At 41.3% G+C, this 22,751-nt stretch overlaps 2 protein-coding genes across 3 annotated transcripts in view; one reads left to right on the plus strand and one right to left on the minus strand.

The window, feature by feature from the left end:
* The window catches only part of LOC306935730 (uncharacterized protein), a 184,238-nt gene that overhangs the window by 105,173 nt on the left and 56,314 nt on the right, over positions 1 to 22,751 (minus strand). For both annotated transcript variants that reach the window (XM_079518913.1, XM_079518914.1), the window contains exon 2: positions 4,324 to 4,427. In XM_079518913.1, coding sequence (XP_079375039.1) covers positions 4,324 to 4,427 — 104 coding nt within the window. The remainder of the gene's footprint in view (positions 1 to 4,323; positions 4,428 to 22,751) is intronic.
* gli2a (GLI family zinc finger 2a) overlaps positions 11,936 to 22,751 on the plus strand; it is a 100,128-nt gene continuing 89,312 nt past the window's right edge. The window contains 1 exon segment of the mRNA XM_079518907.1: positions 11,936 to 12,307. The gene's annotated coding sequence lies outside the window, so the exon portion shown is untranslated.

Consider the following 22,751-nt stretch of genomic DNA (forward strand, 5'->3'; position numbering starts at 1 on the left):
AACTATGGAATGCACTTCCCATTGCAATCAGAACTGCAGACTCACTCCCAATCTTCCGCCGTAGTCTGAAAACCCACCTCTTCAGACTTCATCTTAGCCCGTAGCACTTGCTGTAGCACTTGTCCTAGCCCCGACGACCTTATAGGCGTATGCAAAGGCTCAACCTATCTAACTTAGATAGCATTTTATGGAGACATAGCACCATAGTATTTGTGTACTGTGTGTGTGTGTGTGTGTATATATATATATATATATATATATATATATATATGCATAGTTACTTTCATTGTAGATATTCCACTGTTAGGTTCTTAGCTTACGTACGAATGAATGAATGAATGAATGAATGAATGAATGAATGAATGCCTTTATTGCAGACTCAGGGTCCATAGAGAAACATACAAAACACAAAATACAATATACATCCAATAAAAAACAGTCCAAATGTACATGTTAGACAGGCATTTGTGACAGTTATAAAGGCTTTTAAGCCAATGTTTTCTAAGGCTAGAGGAGTATCTAGTGCAACTTTTGATTCATGATGACGATTGTTATGTATATGATGTATTACCATGTTTTGTTCTTGTTTACTGTAAATCGCTCTGGATTAGAGCGATTTAAATGTCTTAGTTGTATATTGTACACTAAATACAGTATATTTGCTCACATAATGGTCTTTAAACAGGTCTGTTTTATCTATCAGACCCTATGTGGATATTTTCAAATGGCCGAAATGTGTATTTAAGTGTATGTTTTGTAATAATAATCAAAATCTACAAATTAACTAGTCTAACTAAAGTTGTCAAATAATTGTAGTGGAGTAAAAGCGCAATAATTTCTTCAGAAATGTAGTGGAGTAGAGTACAGATTTGTTTTACATACTCAAGTAAAGTACAAATACCTCAAAAAATACCTCAGTACAGTGCTTAAAGGACCACTTTAGTTTTTTTCAACCAAGGTTCATGTTTTAGGTTGTTATTAGAGAAAGTAAAAGGTGAGTGTACATTTTTTTTCATTTGCTGCTTTCTTTTGTTTTAGGGATTTTAGCTATTTTTGACAGGGGGGCAGGGGCATTCGAACATGGGGCTAAATATGTATTTCTTTAAAAAAAATTATAGCGATTTATTTTGTTATTCTTTACTATAGTCCTACTAGACCCCAATAAATTACATCTGGCCACAAAAGATCACGGGATCTACTGAATGTGTCAAACTGACATATTGAGCCTATGACACACAGTATGGCTTCCCCCCAGTAGGCTACCTTCACATTCAGTAGATCCTGTGATCTTTTGTGGCCAGATGTAATTTCTTGGGGTCGTGTAGGACTATAGTAAATAATAAAAATAAATCGCTATACAATTTTGTAAAGAAATACATATTTAGCCCCATGTTCGAATGCCCCTGCCCCCTTGTCAAAAACAGCTAAAATCCCTAAAACAAAAGAAAGCAGCAAATGAAAAACAATTAAGACTCATCTTTTACTTTCTCTAATAACAACCTAAAACATGAACCTTGGTTGAAAAAAACTAAAGTTGTCCTTTAAGTAAAAGTACTTTCCACCACTGGTGCTGGACAATAGGTCTTGACATTGCCCTACAATTTGCACTTGAATGTACCTCGGGTACCTTAAAACATTGTTCTGATTGATTATTAACAGACTGCCCAAACGCTAAGCACTTTTGGTACCAAAAGTTGTTTTGTTAATTGTAAAAAAAGAATATATGAATAATATAAAAAATAATAATAACAAAAGCTCACACCAGCAAGTTTTTTTCCAAACTTGTTTATGTGGTGGCCTTTTCTATTATGATTATTTCACAGAATGGTGTTTGTAGCAATTATTACCTGCCCTGTTTCCGTGTCTGTCACGTAACATGACCCACGTACCTCATCATTGTGACATCATTGTCATTGATTGTCACCTGATGAAGGCCAGCTATGGTCGAAACGTTGTGTCTTTGAATGTAAATAAATAAAACACTGCTGAGCTATGTGCGTAATTCCCTCTCTTCTACATAAATAACTGTTATTGTTACAGTTTATTGTCTACATTCTCTTATAGCGTTGCCTTGTTGTGATTTTACCAAACTCTTGCAACTCTACATTTTGTCTGTTTTATAACACAGACATAGAGTTTGGTTCTATATTTACATGTGTGCACTTTATATTGTTGTATTGTGGTCTTTTATTTGTGGTTTTGGTTGTTTGAGAATACATGGCAGAAACATGGCAGTTATTGTTACATGTTGGGACTCGTTCCAACTCTACTGCTGTTGCTGTTTGATTGATCAATCGATCGATCATTGATTAATTGATTGTGTGTTCATCAATATGTCTCTAAGTAAAGCCAAAGCTGACCAAAATGGAAAATACATGTCTATGCTAAACCCCAAATCATGCATGTACAGTATTGTACACCATTGCCACTTATTGATGTGCCTATTATCAAAGTGGAAGGCTCAGTTGCCAATTGTATGACACACACGACCCGCCCCTCCTTCCAGCTACTACAAGCTTATTCTCACACACACACACACACACACACACACACACACACACACACACACACACACACACACACACACACACACACACACACACACACACACACACACACACACACACACACACACACACACACACACACACACACACACACACACACACACACACACACACACACACACACACACACACACACACACACACACACAAATTTGTAACGGTACACTACCTGTACTATTTCTACATATCACTAGAGGGCAGCATTTTCCAACGTACTAACATGAATCTCCTGTTCTGATTCTGGGATTCTGTCTGAACACCGACATCAGATGGAGTGAAAGATGGCAGGTGACAGGTCTTGGAGAGTTGGTGAATAAGAATTATGAGCATGACTTATGGACAGTGTTGGAAAGTAATGAGAGTAAAGTAAAGTCATGAAAAAGGTAATATTATTACTTTTTTCCCAACAAATTACTTTCACATTTTGAGTAATAATATATAGATACTAATTTCCCAAAAGTAACTTTTACTTTTGGGAAGTTACTATTTTCAGGAGCCAGTGTGATTTGCGTGTCGTTTACTTTCATTCTGTGATAGTGTGTTGTTTTTGGTCGGTACCCAGCTATAGGTAGATCAAGTTGTTTGCAGGCTGCTGATCCAGTCTGGGTCTAGAGCGGATACGGAAACGATGCATGGGCCTACAGTATGTGTGCATACAAATGATCAAATACGAGGGCTTATAGATAAGCAGTGAGCAGCTCTTCCTGTTACTCGAGCACACAGGAAGATGGAAAGGTTTAATCATATCTGCACCCTATGTGAATACAAGAGACCTGGGCACTTTTACTGGTAACCGGTAGTGTGGGCACCTGACAAGTCTGGGCACCTCAATGTTAAATCGAACAGAGATTCATACCCAACTGTTTACATGGAATATGAATAAAAGTATTCCTCTGTCCTCATTCGTTTACTTGACCAAAGCATTCATTCAGAATGCTACTATTATACTAACAGCAGACATGTGTAAAATAATACATGCATTCCTCCAAACTCTCAGGAGCATTCAGAATAAAGTGATTACCGGTATATATCATGTATACCATTTTCCAAAGCATATTTACCAAGTCAGCCCTGTGCAAATCTTTATGTATCTTAGTCTTAAACACATTTTATTAAATATCCTTACATAAAATTGTACCCCTAAATCAGAGGCAGAGCTAGTGTTGAGTGAACAGATTTACTTCTGAATAGATTACATCACTACCATATGATTCAAATAAAATGTTGGTGTACCATATTCACCATTTGTTTGGTATGCTTAGTATTAATCACAAGTATATTATTATTACTTTTACCAAAATGTATTTCTGTCTGTCTGTCTGTCTGTCTGTCTGTCTGTCTGTCTGTCTGTCTGTCTGTCTGTCAATGTGTGTTGCATCCTGTGTTTTAGGAACCATGGAGGGCAAAATGCATCCGCTGTAAAAGTAAATCCTGGTGGTGGTTGTGGGCAATACATTTAACCACTTAACTATGCCTTCCTGTTATTTGACTGTATTTCTTTCTTCTCTATATTCTTTCTCTCTATTCTTCCTTTGCACACACAATAAATCACCCACTCTTCAACACCTGTAAACATGTGATCACAATAAAGTTGATTCTGATTCTAATAGCCCTATTGTCAAACCTTTTCAAATGTAAAAATAAGAAATTCGTCCAAAAATAGTGACACCAGGGTTAAAGTGCATAACTTAAAGAAAAAAGGAAAGGTATTTTTTTTCCATGACTGTTAAGATCCTTGATCCCTAAACTTTCTTACCTGCAACATGTGGAAAAGGTTGAGGGTTTGACTCCAGGGGTTTGTTCCAGAGAACAGAGGGTTTCTGTGAGAGCAGCCGTCTGCTTCAAGCCGCCGAGGGACGCCTGGAGATGCAGAGATAAGAGCAACAATATGAGTCCTGTATTCCCGCTGAGCGCCATGCAGGCTCACTTACCTCATTCACTAGACATGGATGACTCAACTAACCTCTTTCCCCCTTTTAAAACGCCATGGTCACCCCCCCCCCCGGCCCGTAACATGATGCTCCTGGGTTCAATCCCCAGTGTGACCAACGTCCGGGACTGGGACGGGACCGCTCCTGGCTCAGTGCTCACTGATTTTGTTAAGCCAGAGTTATACTTGGTTGCGCCGAAAATCGCCGATCTACAAGCTCACAACACAAACTTGTAGATCGGCTATTTTCGGTGCGCGACAGCAGCGTGTAGTCAGTCACTCAGGCATAAATAGCTCTGGATGAGAGTAACATAGCCAATAGGGGCCTGCACAGTGCACACGGATAGTCAAATTACATAGTTAACCACTTTCAACCTAGGTCTATATTTTGGGCCGGTCATTATAGGCAAAAATTTCAAAAATGGTCAAAGAATAGCAGTTCTACAAGCTGGAAACATGCGGCCAGCTTGTAGATCAGCAGTTTTTGCCACACAACACCATCTGACAAAATATGAAATAGGGATTTTAAAGGAGCATTCAGTGATTTGAGTGATTTGGAAAACCACCCAGTCCGCCCCGGTAACAAAATGTGCACATGCACGCTCTACAGTGGGGGGAAGTGCAACAGGCCAACAGCATGTGCACCAAGGCCCGCCCCCACTCGATCATGATTGGAGGAAGGCCTCTCTCATCCTGATTGGATGAAGGCTTTGCCACCCGCCACCAAAACTGAAACTAGGGTTTTTTGACCCCAGGGGCTCACTGGGGACAGGGAGGAACTCCTTATATAGTCAGCACACTCTATAGTAGGGAGGATTATCCAGAAAAAAAGAAAGAATAAGTGATATTTAGATTAAGTCAAATCACTGAATATACCTTTAAGTGATCAACAGTTGTTTAATGTGTAAAAGAATGTGTAAATAAGTAAAGCAAGTACCTACAGTACAGTAGTACCTATAGATACTTAATGATCCATTCCACCACTGATGGTTAACCATGGGGGTACCTGCAGCATTGAAATACTTACATGATTGTTTTGGATGTCAAGATAAAATGACATCGTCATACAGTAAGCTAAAGACAAGTTTGGTAATATCCAGTCACAGAAAGCAATACTGCTGGTAAGATCTGTCAACTGGTGGAGTTTGTTAACCATTGTGAATATTGAAATATTCGACACAATGCACACGTAGCTACCCTGTATCTGGATAAATCTACTTTGCATTATAATGAGAGATTATGGAATCCTTTGCCCATAGCTGCAGCTTTCCTACTGTCAGTCTCTCCTAAACTGTTTCCCTCTCAGCTTTCCTGTATGTATTCTCTCTCTTCTACACCATCTTTCAGCGTTCCTACTGTAGGTCACCCCGCTGTCCTACTGTCTTGCTAAATCAAAATTGGTGTCTATACTCGTAGTCAGCTCCAGGGCGTTGACATATTTTCACCTTTTCACCTCTGTTAAGTGCCAGAGAGAATATATCTATCGTTACCTGAGTGCAGTTGGTTGTATAACGGTAACTGCGTCATCACAAAGTAATCACCAGGGTATCTATCAACCTCTCAGCACAAAGATACTGAGGTGATTCATTGTAATCAAGGTTTGTCCAGGATACCACATTCATCTTCATTCTACATGCATGTGGGATGTGGGATCCCATGTGGGGATGATAGCATGGACGATGAGTTCATGGTGGAACATCTAACCATGTATGTAAACACTCTGCTGAGTAATGACGCCGCCTGTCCACACCTCCACACACATCACCTTGACTGCAGGACGCAGAAAGACTGCTGGAAGTCTGAAACACAATGATCTCACATGATCTCAAAGTGCCAATAGCTGAAGTCTGTCTCTCCTCACCTCCTTTTGCTTTTTTTAAATTCATCCTCTCCTCTCCCCTCTCTCCTTTGTCTTCTCCTGTGTCTCTTCTCGGCATCTCTCCCACTGATGGATTTATGCCCCGAAAACAGCCGATGAGCGATCGGCTGTTTTCGGGCGTGCGACACTGCCATACAACAAAGTAGGCCTATACATCCGGCTTCATCTCTCTTTACCCATGTCTCCCCCCTTTCCCAGTTACATTCTTGTATTTCCATCATAAAAGCCCAACAAGCTCATTAGAATTCCTGCCTGGAAGGCCCCTCTAGTGCAGGAGAAGGGTCCAATATATGTGTGACAGTGGCATTCACCTCCCCTTTTCAGTACAGTATTGCAGCAGAGACACTAATGTTGTTCAAGTTCACACAGCTTGTTTTGATAGAGGGCACTCAGGCTGAATGCAACCCCACTGACGGCCAGTAGAGGGAAGCATCTCAGGACACCAAAACCACTACTAACATTGTTAGCCTAGCCCTAGGCTGATGTGTTGGTTATGGTTATTATGGCAGGTGGTTCCTTAGAGTATATATACTAAGGGTGGTTCTCAAACATTTTCATGTCAAGGACCCCCAAATGTATTAGAATGCCCGTTTGAAAAGATTTTGTGCCACAGACGCCCATAAGAGTTGATTTATGTTAGATTCAAGATTTGTCATTGGCTTATGGTACAAGCAGTGAAATGGTGCTACATACTACAAACCAATATTAAAAACAATCAAAAAAAAGTTGAGTTGAATCACGATAATGAAATTATATACGGTATACAAATAGTGATAGGAGTAATCTATATCTTAGACAGGCACAGTAACTGTGTGCAGTCAATTCTGATCAAAAACTAAAATGTTCACCCAAATGTACAAAGGGACCATGTGCACAAAGCAACCAGATCGATCAATCAATGTGCAATTGTCACGTGTATGGGCAGAATTACTCAAACAACAAGTGTTCAACCATAGAGAGTGTAATAACACTTATTGTCTTATGTTTTTGTTTTTGTTTTTATGGCCATGTCCACATGCATTTAGAGCCCTTTTTAGATGCTTAGAGCCCAGGCGTTTACCGTTTGGCATCATCACAGACAAACATCGATCCCCCTAGGGCCCCACTGTTGGTGGATGTTTGTTCTGCATAATCCTTTTTACCTTGCCTAAGTTCCTACTCTCACACATGACCTGCAGAGCCGGATGAGATCGTCCAGTGGTACATTCCGCAGATCTCACCAACTTTGGAGTGGTCGTAGCTCAGGTTGTCCCGATAGGAGTTCTGCCCATACCATATGGTCATGCCCAGACCTTTGTCTCTCTTTACGGAAGTCCACAATCTATTGCTCCCAGCCAGGCGAGAGCCCTGTATGCAGATTTCAAACACACTGCCGTATGCACTACATCAGTGATTCTCAACCTGTGGTACTTGAGCCCCCCTCTGGTGGTACACAGAGGAGTCGCCCCAAAAAAGAAAAAAGAAAAAAAGAGAAAAGTGGAATGAAATATTTATAATACTACAGGTAGTTCTTCTGACCAAGCAATTGGTTGAAATATTGCTGAAATGAGCATGACAGCACACCTAGCCGTTAATAGAAGATTTGAGAATGGATTAAATATTAGAAATATCATCAGTTGTGCTGATTACACCGAGTTTCGTCAGAGCAGCAGCATTATTGGCTTAGGAATGAAACAAAAACAAAAATCAAAGAATAAATTACGGTACAGTTAACACAGGAGGGAAATGTACTGTAATTTTTAACCACCTTCAACCTTTCATACTGGTCATTTAGGTAAAAAAAATATTCTATATATTTTTTATTTTTTTATTAAAATTGTATCTGAAGCACGATACACGAATGGTTCAAGCCCATTAATTAAGCTTCGAGTGCCAACCCTAACGAGCGAAGGTTCGAACCCCGAATGTTCGGGGACAGCCTTAGTTAACTGTGCATATAGCTGAATAGGATGGGGCCGGTGACAGGTCTACGCTCCTGTAATTTAACATCAGTTATTAGTACTTGAAGAGCCAGATATTTTCTGAGGTGGTATAAAAATGTTGAGAACCACTGCATACAGCAAACAACCTTTACAATTGTATTAGTTGCCTTAGGTTCAAGATTCATAACTTGTAATATGCTATTGGCTGTTTGTAGGCTTGTTCTTTTTGGAAAAATAAAAATGATACTCCCAACAATTTAGTATAATAATTAGTATTATGTAAGGTTTTACCCACTCAAATGGTACCTCGTCAGATAACCCCCACATACAGTATATACCGGTAGCCTACAAAAACTTTTGTGAACCAATTTCAATGTAGGCTAGTAGCTTTGTCATAAAGTATATTTGTAGGCGAATTGGGCTACTTGGCTGTCTGTTGTCGTGAAGGTTTAGGCCTATACTGTAGTTAGAGAATGTTTAAGTTTCAACACCAAAGTAGTAGTAGCCTAGTAGCCTATAGTTGTTGTTGTTGTGAATTAGCAAACTGGACATTTGGACTGAATTATGTTGCGCTACTGTTTTCACAAAGTTTTTATTTTTTTTGTTTCTCAGTCATAAGCGCACGTTCGTTGTAGCCTATACCTTCAAGTTCCACAGCCCGTCCTCTGCCGCCCTCCCACCCATCACTGCATGGGGAAAATTCCGGGAGGAAAAACGGGGCTTGTCCGAAAACAAGCACTTCCTTCCAGCTCATCACGGAAACAATAAATAGCCTCGTAGTAGTAATAGTGAGTGACGCATCATAATGTCAAGTGGCATTTAAAGTTGTGGCACTTTGCGTCTTGCTCCCATGCAGTCCCTACTCAGTAGCCTACTCACCCAATAAAAATTCATTGCTGCGACTTGGAGTCAGCTATTGTCCTCTAAGTTTCATATCCATTTAAAAGTTCTGTCTGAAAGTCTGGTAAGTTTAGACAATTATCTCTACTTTTCCTTGAGGCATTGCAAGTGGGCGGCTGTGGGCCCCCAAGATTCAACTAAAAATATAATATAATAAAAAAAAGTATAAAACAACTACTTAACGTTAGTTCCATTGATCCAAGCAAGCAGCACTTGGCGTGAATAATAGCGTCAGACTGGGGGGAAAAGTGGGACACACTTACTAGGGCCCCAAGGTGCGGGGGGCCTCGAAAGCTTAGTTTAAAAATAAAATCACACCCGTGTGAAGTGAGTGGTACAACTCTGTGTGGGGGTCCCCGGAAGTTCTAGACCCACAGGACCACGGCCAGGTTGCCGGCCCGGTTCCCGGCGAGCTGCCCCACGTCCGGAACGGTAGAGAAATGAGAGTTACCATGTGGGGGTCTCCGGGGGTCCCCAGGGAGTCCCCGGGGGGGTCCCCGGAACATCCAGACCCCCAGGAACACGCCCAGGGGGCTGGGCCAATTACGGCGAGCCGCCCCACATCCGAAACAGTTGATAAATGACAGAGTTACCGTGTGGGGGTCCCTGTACTGTACTGTACTGTACTGTACTGTACTGTACTGTACTGTACTGTACTGTACTGTACTGTACTGTACTGTACTGTACTGTACTGTACTGTACTGTACTGTCACCATGCTATTTTCGTGCTCATGCCCAGGCAGCCAGCCAGCCAGCAAGGCAGCCAGCCAGGCAGCCACACACATAGCTCCGTAAGGGAGTGGTTGCACCACTCAAAAAAGACTACAAAAATATGTGTGTGTGGAGCCCACGGAGATTGTTTGTCCCATGCAGGGCCCCAGAATTAGGTGCTACAACCCTGAGCACTTAACACAGCAATCTTAAGTGGTCTGAGTGAGATGGGTGGGCCGCGAACACACTCAGGATTTTCAAGTGGTCTCTGCCCCTGTCTGATCCAGAAAAGGTTGAGAAGTGAGAACCGCTACAATTACAATTAAGGCATTTAGCAGACGCTCTTAATCCAGAGCGATTTACAGTAGGCCTAAGCAAGAACAAGTTCCTCATACACCTGCCTAATGTGAGCTACACCAGGGGTCTGGAACCTTATTCACACAAAGTGCCTGCATGTTTTCATTTTCGTGATAGTCAATGTGCCATATATAATTATGGCACCACATAACAATTAAATATTCCCAACTGATTTTGGTTGTCCATAGGATACACATAACCTTGGAAACCTTTTGGGTAACACTTTATATTACGGTCGCCTTTATAATGCATTATAAGCTCACTTATAATGCAATGTGCTTATAATGATCATTAAAGTCAGAGCAATAACCCACTACAGTATCTCCCATGCAGAATCCCTCCCCATGCAGTCATGAGTTAGGAGTTTGAATTAATGTACAATTATGTGCAGGATTTAATTTCTAGATGTGAGTGGACTAAATTTAACTGACAAAACTTTTTGGGAATATTTAATTTTAAAAGAAGAATCTTCTGTCTCACACTTATGCCCGTGTGCCAGTGATCACCCTCCCTGTGCCAATGTTGGCACCCGTGCCTAAGGTTGCCTCCCCCTGAGCTACACTAGGCCTATATATCTTAACCAATCTGATAGATTTTGCCTGAAATTATCTAATTTTTACCCTATTTTTTTATTTCTAATTTATATTCTTTCTATGCTTTTAAATGCATGCTGTTATGACTTTCCTTAGGCCTTACTTCTTATACTATCGACTATACTCATTATTTCTTCTCTGCTTTATTCCACTCACGTGCATCATTGCTTAAATAAAAAGCATCATAGTTTGTGTGTGTGTGTGTGTGTGTGTGTGTGTGTGTGTGTGTGTGTGTGTGTGTGTGTGTGTGTGTGTGTGTGTGTGTGTGTGTGTGTGTGTGTGTGTGTGTGTGTGTGTGTGTTAGGCTGCACAACAGTGACACTTTGTGGTGAAAACCAACCAAACACAGGCAGCCAGGGACCCAGGGACACACAAGGCTGTCTATGAGTGCATTACACCACTCAAAAAAGGATGTGTGTAGTAATGAGAGCTGTGTAGTTTACCTTTCTGGGGTTGGGGTGGGGGGTGGGTGGGGGGGGGGGGGTTGTTTTTGCTGTTTGTCTTCTTTTTTTGAGTTTGTCTTGTCTTGTTTTAAAAAAAAGGAAATCTTGATTCTGTAATTCATTGTTTTAAATGATGATGTCTGTATCAATAAATAAATCTTTAAAAAAAAGAAAAAAGGATGTGTGTGTGTGTGTGTGTGTGTGTGTGTGTGTGTGTGTGTGTGTGTGTGTGTGTGCGCGCGCGTGCGTGCGCGTGTGTGTGATGTGTCCGTTTGTTATCGCGGACAAAACCGGCCGTCTAAATACAAAATGTGAATTGCCTGCATGGCTAAAACTATAGGGCTTGTAATTAAGTGGTAATAACTACTTTCTCTGCTTTCTGTGGTTGCTTCAAGCTTGCAACCAGTTAACCTGCTAACATCCCTGACTATAAAAACCCGTGAAATCGAACAATAATGAAACTTTATCTAAACTTTTTCCCCCTCGTCTACATAACTGCTGGATCGAGTTATAGCCCGGCCCATCTGGTGCAGCAAATGGCCCTAAACTCACCAGGGGGAGAGAGAGAGAGGGAGAAAGAGAGAGAAGAGGGGGGTCGGGTCGGATTGAAAACAGATCAGGTCTGAAGGAGGATTCTCCGGCAGTCCGTCTACAAACAAGCCTTCTGGTTACAACTTTAGTGAAAACTCTACCCCGTTAGTTTGGTGAGACTCGTCTGCTATTCAGAACACAAGATGGATTAAAGGCTTGCCTCCGTGTGTGTCTATCTGGGGGATGCCGCACAAACAAGTTGGGGTTCGACTTCTTTTTCGCAACACGTTTTTCTTTTCTTGAGTTAGTTCATGGAGTTTCAGGTCTGCGTCAGAAGAACACGGGCTCGTTTTTTGTGTCTTACATTCAACCGTGACTTAGTTTTCGGGAATCAAAACTTTCCTTTTCGGACAAAGTCACTTCAACTGCAAGCAGAGCGTCTGATTTAGAAGATAAAGACAGACAGCGGAGAAGGTAAGAAGAAAGGCACTTGGCGATGCTGTGTGTGTGTGTGTGTGTGTGTGTGTGTGTGTGTAGCTAAACTTCTTCTGTCCCGTTTGAATTTGCATGGACGAGTTTTCATTTCTATTCGACATTTTTACAGCACTCCGTTATTATTGCCCAGTGTTTAGTTTTGACTCTTTGAATCGTTCTACTCCGTTTTTATTTTTGTTGCATGTGCGTGTCAAGGACAGATGAGGCTTTAGGGCAACTTCACATCTCATTTGCACTTTGAACTTATCTGACATGAGGAATCTAAAAAATCTGTCCTGCAACTTGATCCATATGTGAAGAGATGTGATCAGAAAGGCTCGGCGCCAATCCTTTAACATAACTGCGAAAAACTGATGTAGCCTAGCTTACAACCACATAGGCCTATATTAAGTTTCTTTATTCTTGCACGTTTGTTAAAAAAAAGAAAAAAAGGAAATAAAAGAAAAATAAAAGTTTTACCGTGCAGAGTTGAAGAGTGACTCACGTGTACACTATGTGCAGCTGTGTGATTGCTATACTACAAAAGAACAATTTAAATATTTTCCAAATAACAAGGATGTTTTTATTTTGTTATTATATATATTTTTTTCATCCCAAACAGTTTTATATATATAGCCTTTTAGCATGGGAAACAAACACTATAAAACGTTATGAAGTCAGTGATAGAGAATGGCTACAAGTTTGTAGGCTAATTCTCAAATAATCAAACATCTCGTGATGAAACTATACACAAACTGGGTTCATACATGCCTTAAGGCTGCATAAGCTGTGAATGTAACAATAAAGAAACCTTCTGCACAACTTTGGAGCCTGTTGTAAATGTTGTTAATTTATCCATGTGGGTAGGCCTATATATCGTTGAGGTCAGGTGGAAACCTTGTATGTCCCAAACTGGTATACTTTTCAGAAAATGGGAACAATAAGATCTGGTCCAATGGATCCAATGTGGTTATTATTTGGCCTATCGGTAATACTTTATATTGTATTTTATTTGTATATTTTATCACATTTTTCCCAAAAAATAGCAGATCTACAACAACAACAGTACGTGAGACAATGCAAAACATTGCAAGCTTGTAGATCTGTGTTTTTTGCAACTTTTGTTTGACACTATAGTATAACCAAGAACACTAGTAGAGCATTAAAAAAAAAACATGAGTAAGTAAAAGTAAAAAAAAAACATGAGTAAGTAAAAGTATATAAATATGAGGTTTCCATGCACACGGAATGAAATGTAACCCATGCATTTCATGGGCCCATTTGGCTCCATTTTGCACCCTTTCAGAGTTACTTTGTAATTGTGTTCAAGGAGATGAATACAGTACCAGTAGTGAGTGTGACAGCTCTCTGACAGTCCTCCCTACTGCTCTATTGTTGAAAGATTCACAGTTGGGCTGTTTGCTCTCCTGGCTGAGCAATCAACAAACACTCCAGGCCTTTGTGGGGCCCTTAATCTGCTATATTTGCTGTTAGCTTTTACCCCCACTTTCTAATAGGGGCCCCTAATGATTTGCAAGCTCATCTAACCACATACAGACTCACGAGTCTCACATAGTCGCTCATTGAAGAGAGCAACCGTGTGTGTGTGTGTGTGGGTGTGTGTGTGTGTGTGTGTGTGTGTGTGTGTGTGTGTGTGTGTGTGTGTGTGTGTGTGTGTGTGTGTGTGTGTGTGTGTGTGTGTGTGTGCGCGCGTGCGCATGTTGGGGTTTGCTCCAGGCCGCTCCCTGCATCTACTACGCTGTAATAATTTACATTTCAGAATCAAACAGATTCTTCTCTTTGGCACATGCACATGCACGTGTGTGTGTGTGTGTGTGTGTGTGTGTGTGTGTGTGTGTGTGTGTGTGTGTGTGTGTGTGTGTGTGTGTGTGTGTGTGTGTGTGGGTGTGTGTGTGTGTGTGTGTTGCATGTTAATAAGGAACAGACCAAGAAAACTAGATTGGAAGTTGTTGGAAAATGTTTGGTTTTCAGTTTTCACACTAAAGCAGGGCTGCCTCCATAGAACACGAAACATCATAACATACCGAACATAATATAGTATTACACTGTTCTCTACTATACACCTGACACGATAATTTAGTGAACACAATAATTCACTTAACACAATAATAGGCTACAATGAAATGAATGAACATAATAATTGACTTAACACAATAATATAGTGAACATACAATAATACACCTAACACAGTACACTTAACAAAAGAATACACTTAACACACTGCTAAATCTAATTCAACATAATAATACACAGCACCATAGCATATACTGAACACAAGGACTGCATGATGATAGTAACGTGTTATCTTGACAATATCAATCATCAATCTATTTATTTTTTCACAACTTTAAAGGACTACATAATTTTAAAGTCATTATTTTGACGATTAACCCTAATAATGTTGAACAAAACATTGATCAAAATTCTTTAACATTAATATTCATCTTTCTGTCAATCCACACCATTGATCGACAGTGAAGTAAGTTGTTTATTTATTTATTCATTTGCAAATGTATTTATTCTATGTTCATATTATTCTAATGAGCAGTGTATATAGTTGTATAAAAGTCATTTTGGATTTCACTAGCCATGGCAAACTATGCAGGATCTTGAGGCTGAAAAGGTTGCCCACTCCACTGACTTACACCATTCATGATAATCACCACAACACAAGAATAGACGCAGTATCGCAGCCCTCACCATAACTTCACCTCCTTGACCCCTGACCCCTGACATGACATAGGCACTGGAACAGCGAAGAACGCACTGTTCAGCCCTGTGCATTAACTTTGTGTTCTATATGATGGCGTGTTCAGTTCTGGCGTGTTCAGTAATGCTGTGTTCAGTAACGTCGTATTCAGAAGCATATAGTGTTCAGTTCCTGCATATTCAGTTATTTCGTGTTCTTACGTGTTTAATATACTGTGTTCAATAACAACGTGCTCAGTAGGTTCAAGGTTCAAGGTTGCGCTTTACTGTTGTTACATCTTGTGAACAGGTACTTAAGAGTAAAACGTATTTTTGTTTGGCTTCCTTCAGACAATGAGCAGGTAGTAATGAACTAATAATAACAAAACTGTAAAAAGATACATCAGCGTGTTGTGTTCATTAACATCCTGTTCAGTAACACAGTGTTCAGTAAGAGTGAGTTCAGTAATGTCATCTTTATGTCGTGTTCATGTTCTGTACTGTACCGTTCAGTGTTCTGTGTGTTCAGTAAAATAGTGTATAATGCATGTAAAGTCAAATGTGTTCACCAATATTATGTTCAGCAATATTATGTTCAGTATCATTGTATTCAGTACCGGCATGCTCAGTAGCATTGTGTTCGGTAGCCTATGTCATGTTCAGTAACGGCATGTTCAGTAAAGTCGTATTCGGCAACATCGTGTTCAGTAATATTATGTCCAGTAATGTTCAGTTCTGTGAACACGGAAAATTATAATTCCTAGAAATTGTACGTGGGTTGTGGTGCGTGGTGGTGTGGGTGGTGGTGTGTGTGTGTGTGTGTGTGTGTGGGGGGGGGGGGGGGGGAGGAGGTAAAGGCCTTGGTTGTTGGGCTGAAAAATGTTTGCACTGGAATTCAGTGGCTGTGGATAAAATACAGCTGGTTTCCTTCTCTCCCTTCTCACCCTCTTACTCCCCGCCTCTCTCTCTCTCTCTCTCTCTCTCTCTCTCTCTCTCACTGGCTGCACACACACACACATGTCTCTTTCTCTCCATCTGTCTGTCTTTCTTTTGGGCCTTGACTTGGTCTTGTCACTGAAGACATGCTACAGTCAGCAAAATTACATTATACATATATATAATATGGAAAGTCTTTTGGCGGGAGATTGGGGTTCAAATCCCGGTTACAGCATGAAATGTACAGCTTTGAACTTCAGATTAGCACTCATGCAGGACTTTACGGTGCAAAGTGGATTGAAACAGATGAGAGAGAAGCAGAGAGAGATAGAGAGAGTGAGAGAGAGAGAGAGTGAGAGAGAGAGAGAGAAAGAGAGGTTCTTATATAGGGTACTTCAGTGAAGCTCTGAGGACAATCCTCGTTTGTTTTACACAAGCTGCCTCAATCACCCTGCAGCGTGAGAGGTTAAATACGATCACATCATATCCAAGATGTGGAGGTGTGTGTGTGTGTGTGTGTGTGTGTGTGTGTGTGTGTGTGTGTGTGTGTGTGTGTGTGTGTGCGCGTGTGTGTGCGCACCCACCATGAGCCCCCTCCACCCCTCCTCTATTTATGTTTGAGGAGTGATGAGTGGACCCTCGAATCCTGACATGGACATCAAGGTCACACCCGGTCCATTTCTTTTGCCATTGCCTTCACAAGAAAACATCAAAAGACACACAAACACACACACAAAAGCATGCACGCACGCCGTACGCACACTCACGTGTGCACACACTGACACACGCGCACACACACAACGTCAGGATGAGAGAATGTGCCGTGCGTTTAACAAGCCGTATGCTTAAATGAGCGACATGTTCATTACAGAGTGATTGACCTCATCAATCACACAGCATTTCAGCCTCATCAAACACATGCAGGAACGCAGAATTACACAGGAAATGGTTCTCAGTGAAAGAAAAAAGAACTCTAGATCCTCGACCATGCAAGTCAATAGACCAGGCAGACACAACGCACACATGCTTCCATTCTATTAAACCCTATACTCGTTTCTGTCGGAGGGGGGGAAACCTTGTATGTCCAAAACCTTTCCTTTTCGGGAACTGTAACATTTTTCAGAAATCTACAATTTATATTCACTACTTTTACTTGACACTGACTGTTGTATGAGGAAGTAGTGCATTACACTACAAAAAAAACATAAAAAGTAGACGTTTTGAAACACAAGGTTTCTATACCTGACAGCCACGATATGCTCATTGACCACCAGGGTCGCCCAGGGGTCCATACTTGTTCCCCTCCTTTTTCCCTACAAGAGCTTGTATAAATGTACTTCTTCTATGTTCAGTTAATGTTCACTTATTTCCGCCAAACGTTCTCCTTGTAGGACATGCACAGAATAGGGAGGCTCAGAAGTTTATATGAAGCAATACGTTTTAAAGCCATGTCCAGGATTTGAACGCTGGTCTCCCATGTGAGAGACAGACCAAACATCTGCTGCCAAGCCTGCATTGGCGAGGGGAGATATATTGTACACGTATGAGTTTCAGGTAGTACTACTTGTAGGTACTGTGGGTACTAACTAAGCTAAACTAAACTGTACCGTCAGTATTTTGCAGTGGGGGGATTTTCTGCTGCCAGAACCATAAAAGCATCTAAACAGACGCTCATCATCGTCGTTTGTGCAGAAAGAATGAACCTCCAACACATCTGATGGTGTGTTGTGTATACAGTTTATACTGTCTGTATGATGTATGATGTGTCCTCACTGACACCACACACACACACACACACACACACACACACACACACACACACACACACACACACACACACACACACACACACACACACACACACACACACACACACACACACACACACACACACACACACACACACACACACACACACACACACACACACACACACACACACACACACACACACACACACAGCCCTGATTTCTGACTCATCTCTTTCCGAAAAGCAGCCTGTTTCTCCCCGAACATCATCAATTGTCTATCGGCTCACAATGGAACAATGACATCACAACTGTGAGCCTCTTTACACGAAGCCCTTCCCAGGTCACTGGAGGTCATGACGGTTGTAGGAGGAGTGTATGAATGTGTGCGTGCGTGCCTGTCTTTCTGTGTGCTTTTATTAAAGAATGTCCTCATACGAATACTAAAACCACTTGCGTGAGTGCGTGCGTGCGTGTGTGCGTTTAAATACACAGCAAGGTTGCATTTCTTTCGAGCATCATAGTTGCTGTTAGTATTGGTCAAGTTGTAGTGTTATATATTGTTGCATTATATTGTTTTACTACAGACAGTACCAGATTTATGATTTATGATAAATACACTGCATTACAGCTTTTGAGATATGTTGTTTAGGAGTCAAGTGGTGAAGCGACTGCCATCCTACAACATACATAGTCGCTAGTGGGGCTAAAAAGAGTGAAGCAGGGTGATCGACCACTCCCTTCTGTCCACAGGGTTATCTCACTCTCTCATCTCACTCTCTCTTTATCTTTATTGCTATCAAAAACATCCCCCTCTCTCATTTTCTTTCTTCCTGCCCCTCTCATTTCTCCCCATATTCCATTCTTTCCGTCCACCCAGTACACCCTCCCCCCTCTTTCTCTCTCTCTCTCTCTCTCTCTCTCTAGATCTCCATTCACTCTCTACTGTATCTCTGGCTTTCAGCCAAACTGAGAGTTCCTCATGTTTTGTAATCACCTCATTAGAGAGAGAGAGAGAGAGAGAGAGAGAGAGAGAGAGAGAGAGAGAGAGAGAGAGAGAGAGAGAGAGAGAGAGAGAGAGAGAGAGAGGGAGGGAGGGGGTGTACTGAGTGGTTTTATCATCAGGACAAATATGTTGATGAGGGTTGATGAGTTCAAAGGCTTCATATGAAGGGATTTGTTCTTGAAAAATGAATGTTTGTTGAGGTTTATTACATTATAGATCACAGACAGGACTGCACACAGGGTTTGTCCGTTATGTTGCTATTTCTCAAAACAATCTCGAATGTAATTACTTTGCATGGATACACAGTGGGTCAGAATCACACAAAGAGGACGGAAGGCTCTGTATACAACAGGATTGTTTCATTCAGACAGACGTGCAAGCGCGCACACAGAAACAAGCACATGTGCATGCACCCACACAACACAGGGGAACCCCATTGAGTCACCAGCCCAGGGTGTGACACCACAGGGTGGGGTGCTTGGCCATGCGTACAGTCACACGGTGTCTGTTGGAGCTCAACTCTGCTGCTACAACATGGAAGCGACTGCAGAGAATTCTCTGGCACGCACGCATGCATGCACACACGCATGCATGCATGCATGCACTCTCCCTCGCTTCCTCTCTGCCTAATTCAGGAATCTTTATTGTCACGATAAGATAATTCTTACATCACTCTAAAACACAAAACCAATATATCTCAGCTTTCCCACTCATTCATATGCACGCACGCACACATGCAAACAGCAGAAGACACTGTTGCCTAAGTGAGCGATCTGTAAAATATACTGACAGCTGAAAGCGTCGAGAGTGAGTGCTAACAACGTGTTTGGGATGAATGACCCCGACTAAGTGTTGAGCGGAGGAACGCCTAACTCAGCACTGTGTTCAGAGCGTTCCTGAGCACAGCTGCATCTCCACAGCACCCCACACTGACACACAATACACACATACTACCTTCAGGTCCACAGCACCCCACACTGACACACATACTACCTTCAGGTCCACAGCACCCCACACTGACACACAAACTACCTTCAGGTCCACAGCACCCCACACTGACACACAATACACACATACTGCCTTCAGGTCCACAGCACCCCACACTGACACACAAACTACCTTCAGGTCCACAGCACCCCACACTGACACACAATACACACATACTGCCTTCAGGTCCACAGCACCCCACACTGACACACAAACTACCTTCAGGTCCACAGCACCCCACACTGACACACAATACACACATCTACCTGTAAATTAAACTATACTACATGTGTTTGACTTAGCGATGCGCGCGCACGCACGCACACACACACGCACACACGCACACACACAGACAGTTGTAATGACAAATGTATCACAGCGGGATCTACTTAATGTCCATTCAGTCTGACTGTTTCACCATCGGGACTGAATCTATCCCAGCGTGATGGTTCAAACCCCGTCTAAAACTCTGGAGAGGAGATGAAGTGAGCGTTTGTGGATTCCTCCATGCGTGGGACGGTGTTGAGTCTTCACATCTGCTTTCTATCCGTCCAGAGAGACACAGAGATCAACATCAGGATATTGCCTGGAATAGGACGAGAGGTCAACTCTCACATGCTTCTGGTTATTAGATGGCTTGTTAGCTGGATGGGATGAGATCCCATGGAATGTTGAGGTATTGGAACCCCATTGTCCTGTGTCTTAATTAACCGCTTCAACCTTACCGTCCCCATTCTGGGAACGTCATAATAGGCTAACTTTGGCATTGGTACAGTACGCGTTGTGAGCTTGATGATTGGCTATTTTATTAAGAGATATGGTGTATAGGGAAAAGGTATGGGACCAACTAAGACCCCTGGGGGATGCCATAGTGTGTATAGGCTTTGAATCTCAGTAATTGTAGATTATGTTAACTATTAATTATACTATATTGTAGGGCCACCTGATGTTTTGCAATATAAATATTTAATTTTTTAACCAAATACTGAACCTCATTATCGATAATAGTAATAGTAGTAGTAATAATACCTATAGTGTGATTATGTTATTTAAAAAAATTCAAAACATTTTGAAAGTATAAAAAGGGCTTAAGGCAGGGCTATTCAACTAAATTATTCAGCCCTACCCCAAGCTATTGTTCTCATATAGCATATTTTCACAACTTTAAGACGCTATCTTAGAATAGATGTAGACCTATTTGACAATGCAGCAACATAATTGCCTTCCTTCCTTGCATTAGCGAGCATCAACGACCATCAGCTGGTCACAGAAACATGCACACACCTCCCCTCTGCAGTACTCTACTGAAAGTGACTGCATGTATAGTCGGTCTCATTTATCTCCAAAAGCCGTTGAATATGAAGATTTTTGAAGATGTATTTGAAGATGTATTTATTTATTTTAACTCTTCCGCGGGGCGGTCCAACTTGATTGGCAGGCCGGATTTGGCCCGCAAGTCGCCAGTGGAGCAGTCCTGGCTTATGGGAACAGACAACCTGCCATATCACAATATTATGATATCCAAAATTGCAGATGATATAGTCTCATATTATGATATCAATATAATGTTTATACATTTCCACTTACTATATTGTATGTCATGTAAACCTATATCTTTTATCTAATAAATAATATGTGACTAGTTAAAGTCTAGAGATTGAATCCTTCCTGAAACAAGTTAACTTCAGCACCAAGTTTTCCCACAGAACCTTCCGTTTCAAGTTGTCTTTGTGGGCATATTATGGCAATAGCCCTGCTTCATGGTTGAGTGATTTGAACCTATACATGTGTGACAGGGTGAATCAGTGTAATAGTATACATGTGTGACAGGGTGAATCGCTGGAATGGCTAATGCATCTCTGGAAGAGCTCTCTGACCTCCAGAGCCATGACTTCAAAGACTCACAGGGAGACGTGTCTCCAAAGACAAGTGATTCACGCCTGGAGAATGTGGCCTGGTCTCTGTCTAAACTTGTCTCATTCCACAGGTCTCGATCTCTATAAGGTGCCATCCGCTAGAATGTGCCATCTCTCAGCCTGGTCTTGTATAAGTGCTTTCGTTATTACGCAAAAAACGCTAGGGCTACAAACCCTTTCTGTAACGCCATAAAATGTGTGCCGATTTCACACGGTTACTTTGCCTCCCGTTATCTGATTGATGTCTGCAGCATACAGACAAATGGTATATTACATTTTTAGATAGATTCCCAAACATATTTATCACACAAAGATCAGCAGTTAATTCTGACAGCAAATTCGGATTTAGTCTTGTCTTTTGAATAACACACCATTTAGTTTTAGTCCTATTTCAGTCTTCTGAAATGGTTTAGTCGTAGTCTAGTCTTAGTCGACTAAATATCAAAACCTTAGTCTTTTAGTCTTAGTCAAAATAATTAACACTAGACTCATGGCTGACGGCTGTCCTTATTGTGAAATATGGGAGCCATTGAAAAAATCTATGAAAAAGAAAATAGTAGAAATAGCTGATGTACAAGCTCACAACGCATCACATCGATTAAAATGTGTATGTATTTTTGAGATTATTTGAATTTGTTTCTTTTGAAATTTCACAGGCTATAATGTCCAAAATAGGGACACCAGGTTGTGGCACAATCATCATTTATTTTCTTTTTTTCCCCCTCTCCTTTCCAACTGCCTGGCTCCCACTAGGGCTGTCACAATTATTACATAATTGTCTAATTGCGACTATCTGAGATAATCGCAATTATTTTTGAACAATCGTCAAAAAATAGCAGAAATAGCAGATCTATACAAGCTTACAACGTGTCACTTTGAGACGCGCTGTAAGCTTGTACATCCGCTAATTCTGCTATTTCCCCGTTTTTTTGTATAAAATTATTAAATATTGTACATTTGTAAGACAATAATCAACTTAATTTTAGCTCCCACTTTTATAATGTGCCATCCATTACCACTTCATGTGCTCTGCAATAGTGTATTCTGTTTGCCAATGGGAGAACAATAGCTCGTCCATTACTACTGTCAAAACAGAAGGCTTCCAGTTCAAACTGAGCCGCGCTGCTCCTCAAAGAGGGGAT

The sequence above is a fragment of the Electrona antarctica genome, assembly GCF_951216825.1.
Source record: "Electrona antarctica genome assembly, chromosome: 13".
Classification (NCBI taxonomy): Eukaryota; Metazoa; Chordata; class Actinopteri; order Myctophiformes; family Myctophidae; genus Electrona; species Electrona antarctica.